The sequence below is a fragment of the Acomys russatus genome, chromosome 13 (genome assembly GCF_903995435.1).
Source record: "Acomys russatus chromosome 13, mAcoRus1.1, whole genome shotgun sequence".
Classification (NCBI taxonomy): domain Eukaryota; kingdom Metazoa; phylum Chordata; class Mammalia; order Rodentia; family Muridae; genus Acomys; species Acomys russatus.
The window spans coordinates 68,243,456-68,249,519 of NC_067149.1; the positions used below are offsets into that span (position 1 = coordinate 68,243,456).

Consider the following 6,064-nt stretch of genomic DNA (forward strand, 5'->3'; position numbering starts at 1 on the left):
TATTTATTGTTTAATAATTTAAGACAGCGTAAGCTTGCACCAAGCAATATAAGCATCGTAACCAAAGTGCAAACATCTCACCACGTCCTCCCCAAAAGATACTTTAACTCAAAATATCATTAGGACATATCTTCTCCCTACAAAAATAGCATGTCAGACATCATTAATTGGGTGTATTAACAGCTATGTACATACAGCCGCCTTAGCAGGCTAAGAGTTTAACGTTGTTTAAACACAGCGTTTGAGGCAAACAGTAGCAACAGCAGCAGCAGCAAACAGACCCAGCCGACTCACAGACCCAGATGACTTTATTCACTCCAGACTGGTGTGTCTCACTCCTTACATAACATTCAAGTGCGATTTCTCAGTGCTACCTTGGCAACAAACTAAAAATATCTAGACAAGGTCTTGGTTTATGCTTTATTTTAAAAAAGCGTTCTTTCTGATTATCTGGTGTCTGGTTTGGTCTCCAGAAAAATACAAACGGGGCCTTCCCTCCACATCTTCCAACCGTAGGGGACCCCCTGCCCGTCCCTCCACTTCTGTCATCTAAGAACTCTAGGACAAATCAATGTGTTTGGGCTTTCCTTTTTCCAGCCCTGCGCACTTTTAAAAAGGAAAAAAAAAAACACGCACCCCCTTCTCTCTCTCTCTCTCTCTCTCTCTCTCTCTCTCTCTCTCTCTCTCTCTCTCACACACACACACACACACACACACACACACACACACACACACACCAGTAACGTTACAAAATTTTGGAACCATGATGGGTGAAATACTGAGCAGCGGGGAGTGACTATGCATCAGAGACACAAATATACAACCTATGGCATGTATGGGTGAATTGAGAAATTAAAAGTGGAGCGAAGGGTTTGAGGTCAATTTGTCAATAAAGTGCGAGCAAAGGCTCCAAGGGCTCCAACTTCCCTCTTCCAGTTCCCAACCTGACATAGTGGAGGAAAGTGGCCCAACTCCAGTTTCTCCCAACAAGTGCAAGGAGTAAAAGACACCACTCCAGCCACCTCTCATCAGGCCCAAAGGCAGCTTCACTTCTTTGAAAAATAGGTACCTTTCAAAAACCAGAACAATACAAAATACTGACTCGTCAATTTAACTCTCAGAGACCCTCAGATAATTCGAGTGCCTCCTAGAGAGACAGGAGACACACATGTTGTTCCAGGACCTAGGGTCTAAGGTAGCAGGCACTCTTAACTGGTTCCACCCGGCTCTCCCACCCAACAGACTCCTAGAACCAGGGTCTGTAGCTGGAAAGAGGAGACAAGGACTAAATTTACGAAGGGAGGGTAAAAGAACATTACCAGTATTTCTGGGAGAGACTCTGTGACAGCGGGAATGGGAAAGGGGGTGTGAGCGGGTAGAGGGTGGGGCGGCAAAAGGGTGAGAAACGGGCAAAAAACGGGAACTCCAAATGTAACACAGAACACCTGTTTTTGTCCTAAGCCCGTGGAGCATCTTCCTCCCTGGCACGCGTTAGGAAACGTTTGAACTTGGAAACCTGGCGACTCCTCGGGAGGCCCCTGCACCTGCTCAGGAGGGTAAGCATGGCTCAGGGGGTGTCCTTGGCCTGCTGCGAGGCATCTTCCTGAGAGCTCTCGGGGTTCACGGCGCGGGGCAGGTGGGTGCGGCTGTGCGCGTGCTGGGGATGCAGCGGCCCCGGGGGCGCCACCTCGTGCGCCAAGAGGGGGGTACCGGCGGCCGCGCCTGCTTTCTCCGGAGGCGGCGACAACACGGAGGACAAGCAGGGGAAGGCGGCGGCGGCGGCAGCGGCAGCGGCGGCGGCGGGGATGCCGGGATACAGCAGCGGGAAGGGCGCGGCCGCCGCGGGGTACAGATACTTGTCCAGGCCGCTCTTGTCCAGCCAGGGCTGTACGTAGGCGGCGGCGGCGGACGGCGACAGCAGGTAGAAGGGCAGGCAAAAGGGCGCGGCGGCGGGCTGCGCAAAGGGCGCGCCCCCGCCCAACGCCACGAGCGAGCCAAGCAGCGCGGGCTCCGGACCCAGGAGCGCGCCGCGCGCCTCCAGCTTCGGCCTCTTGGGTGCAGGCGATGGGTCCCCGGGTGGCTCCTGCTTGACCGCAGCGCGGCCTTGCTCCGCCTCGCCTCCGTAGCCGCTGTCGGTGTCCGTGTCGTGCTCGGGCTCGGTGCCGGGCTGAGTCCGCTGGATGACCGGCACGCAGCGGGCCGCGCGCTCGGGACCCGGGGCGGCCGCAGCCCCCGCGCTGCAGGGCGCGCGTACCGGGCCCCTGCCCGGGGGCACCTGTGGCGTCAGGAGCTGAGTGGCCACGGCGTGCAGGTGGCTGACGAGCTGTGCGCAGCGCGGCTCCCTGGGCGTCCAGCTCTCAAAGCGTGCGAGGTATTGCAAGACTTCTTTGGCGCAGGTTTGAAACCCCGAGTGGAAAGCATCCAAATCGGCCTGGACCGGCGATTTCAGAGAGCGCTCCCCTAGGGTGCACGGGGGAGGGAGTCGAGAAGAAAAACCGCGGCGTTAAGACATCTGCTCATCACGTGGGCCCTGCGCTGCCTACAGTGAGCTCGGCTTTTCCTGGGCATTCCAGCGATATAATCCGCAGACAGCCAAGAGGAGGGGGTGGCGGGGTGAGGAGCTCTCCTCCTGGTTGAAAAACCCAACTGGAGAGCTGCAGCCACCACTTTAAATAAAAACGGGGCTCCTCCAGCTCAAAGCCTCTGGGATGCTCTGGGTACTTGCCACCAAAAAAAAAAAAAAAAAAAAAAAAAAAAAAAAAAAAAAAAAAAGGAAAAAAGAGGCAATGTTCCCCAGGAGCAGGACTCAGTGGAGAGTCCTAGCACTGCGCCTCCAGTGTTACCCCGGCTTTTTCTTTTTAAATCGGGGGAGGCTAGCTTCCTCAGACCCACTTACCATTCTGTAAAGCAATTATCTTCTGATGCTGCTGCTCCGTTAAGGCTGTTAACGCTTTTAAATGCTTCAAAGTTAATTCCAGGACTACAGCTTTCTCCAGATGCCCCAGTGTCTGCAGTGGTGCAACAGAGGGGGCAGGGGTTACTTTAAAACACGTATTTTATTTGATTGGCCCTCCACGCAGCCCAGCAACTTACACAACACACACACACACACACACACACACACACACACACCCCTCAGCTCCCCACAGGCAGGTCATCAATAATCTCTTTGCTGTCAGCTGGGAGAGGAGCCCCTTTTCTGAGTCTCTGGCAAACTCTCGTTACAGCACAAGTTAGAAGTCAGGTCTCTTAATATTTACATTTATTATGCTATTTCTGGGAGTTTTATCAGGCTAACACACCCCGGAGATCATCAAAGAATCAAAGTGTGCATCTTACTGTCAATTTCAGATGCTCAGGCAGCAAATCTTTCAGCTGAGCAATGCATTCATTAATTCGGTCTCGTCTCTTCTTTTCTATTAGTCTGTGCGGCAATTTGTAGGTATCCTTCATCCACGAGCCAGGGAAAAGAGAAGGCAGTGAGCTAACCATTCACTCATTCACTCACTGACTGGATAGCACCCTCCCACCCCAATCCCCAAACACACTATGTAATCAACTAATGCCCAGAAACTCTCTCTCTAGACTTCTAAAATGCAATTTAAATTCAGGTGCGGTGTTGAATATCCCCTGGGGTATCCAGCAAGCCACTTAAAATTCACAGTTAGGCAAGCTCGGGGCTGGAATATATTTGCGGGCAGAGTTTCCCTGCGAAATCGATGGCCCTAATTAACTATCCAGGCAGGTTATGGGAAACTTAAGACTTACCTTGGTGTCGTCTCGCTTCAAGCTCCTTTTGGGTTTACACATATACAAAGAGGAATAGTCCAGTCTGCAAAAACAGAAATCAGCATCAGGCCCCCTATTCCGGGAGGGGTCCTGCCCTCGCCCGCTCCATATCACTTTGTGCGGGGGGGGGGGGGTAGCCAAACCGGAGCCTAGATAGATATTCGCAACGGTGCGTACACCTTACCCTATAAAATCCCTATGTTCCAGTAACTGTCTCTCTTGCAAATGAGGGATTCCTTCGTCCATGTTCAATGGCTGTCCGTTTCCTCCGTTTCGATTTGGAGGGTTCTGTCCTGTAATCTGTGGGACGGTCGCCTGGGGAGATCCTGGGGGGATGTGTGCGTCTCCAGGCTGTCTCGCTCTCCCTCTCCGGTGCAGTGTTGAAAGTGTAAAGCAGTTGGCCGCCCCTCCGCCCCGTGCTCGCACGCTCGCCCTCTCGCACACCCGCGCGCGCACACCCGCGCGCACACGCACTGCGCTGGTAGTTTGCTCTCACTCAGGGCAGTGTTTGGCCACAGGGCACGCGCGTCGCCGGCCAGACCAGCACCCAGCTCACGTGCGGAACGTACCATCCGCGGTCCAGCCCGGAGGGGGGCGGGGAGGAGGGGCCGGGAGGGGGCGGGGCCACCTGATCGGGGCCACCAGGAGGGAGCGGCCACCCGGGCTGAGCCTTTCGTCTTCCCCGGGCGCTGCAGGGCGCGGGGGCTGGGCGGGACGCGGGGCTCCCCAGACTCGACCGGCATCTCGCTGCAGAAACGAGGACGTGGCCTTTTGCTTTCCCACCGATTGCTGTTGGTTTGGGCCAGAGAAAGAACGCGAAATCGTGGTGGCTAAACTTGACCAGGGAAGGAAAATTCGGAGCCTTTGCTCACTGCCCACTGGCCGGGCATAGAGCGAGGGCTGGGTAGAAAGACACAACCCCCCCCCCCCCCCGCTGCAGGCTGTAAAGCTACCCTAAAAAGGGGTGACTTGCAACTCGCTACCTCCTGCAAAGGGGTGACTTGCAATCCGCTCCCTGGGTTTAAGATCAATGAAAATGTAGTCACTGGTTCTAAATGTCGCATTTCAAGTGGTTTTGGCGACACAGTGTCCCCGGGCCACCTAAAGTCCCCGCAGCAGCCGGAATTGCGGTGCCACTAAATCACACAGGCAGATGACGTTTGGGGCCTCGAGTGCTCCCGGGGGAGCGCAGGGAGGGGGAGGGGTGGCACGCAAGGACTGCTGCGGGAAAGCCACGCAGTCCAGGTCCTGCCCGCCCCAGCCTGCGAGACGCCGTGCTGCCTCCCGCCCCCCTCGTGCGATAAGCTACGCCGGGAGTGTGGCAAGCCCACGTTTACTACTGGCACCTCCGTTGCTGCCTCCCTCCTAATCCCGTCTCCAGCGGGTACCAGCACAGGGCCAGCAACGTGATGCGACCTGCGGCGGCTGCCACATCAGCGCGCAGGGATGCCGTGCGCGCGCCCCGTGGCCTCGGTCCACACGGCCGGGGACAGCCGCCCCCAGGTGCCTAGAGTACTCATAACTCAGGATAAATAGGAACCTGAATTCCATCCCTGGGGACCTGGAGACCTGGGGTTGCTCCTGCTGAATTGACAATCACGTTTACTCGGGGACATTCGAGCTCCCCAGTGGCACGTGAACCCAAATGGGACCTGGGCCCCAAATGCACGCGCACTGTAGCGCAGCAAGGCCAGGGCATCGCTTGGGTTCCGGGGACGGATCTGGGTCGCTGGCCACGGCGGCTGGAGCGGGTCACGTGCCGCCGAACCGCCTCTCTGCCAGGCTGCGCGGCAGTGGAGCCAGAGTCTTGGGCGGAGCCGCCGGGATGAGTTCCGCTCCAGCACCCTCCCAGGTTCCTCGAGTAGGACGACTCGGCGGGTTTTACAGCAGGCGATTAATGATAATAGTGAAAGTGATTTTTTTCTTAAAAGCGGAGTTTTTAGCTTAAGCCCCTACCAGCCCTCTCTCGTCTCTGAGTAGTTGGGTATACTTATTTTTGATTCGGAGGGAAGTTAGAGCATATTATTAGTGTAGCGTTCCTGCTACCTCTAGTTCGTTCTTTCTTTCCTTTCCTTCCTTTCTTTCTTTTTTTTAACTTATTTCTTTCTTCCTTCCTTCCTTTCTTTCTTTTCCGAGACAGTGTTTCTCTGTGTAGCCTTGGCCGCCCTGGAGTCACCAGGCTGGCCTCGAACTCACAACGATGCACCAGTCTCTGCCTTCTGAGTGCTGGGCTTAAAGGCGTGCGCCACCATGCCCTAAGCTGCAACTCTAGTTT

General features: G+C 55.4%; 1 protein-coding gene across 1 annotated transcript; it reads right to left on the reverse strand.

Annotated features, from left to right (window-relative positions):
* Positions 1 to 1,195: 1,195 nt before the first annotated feature.
* Bhlhe41 (basic helix-loop-helix family member e41) lies at positions 1,196 to 4,348 on the reverse strand. Its single transcript, XM_051155595.1, has 5 exons — positions 3,974 to 4,348; positions 3,769 to 3,832; positions 3,340 to 3,447; positions 2,897 to 3,008; positions 1,196 to 2,460 (listed from the first exon to the last, which is right to left on the reverse strand). Exons 1-5 carry the CDS (start codon positions 4,033 to 4,035, stop codon positions 1,568 to 1,570), a joined length of 1,239 nt encoding a protein of 412 aa, XP_051011552.1. The 5' UTR covers positions 4,036 to 4,348; the 3' UTR covers positions 1,196 to 1,567.
* Between the last annotated feature and the right edge of the window lie 1,716 nt (positions 4,349 to 6,064).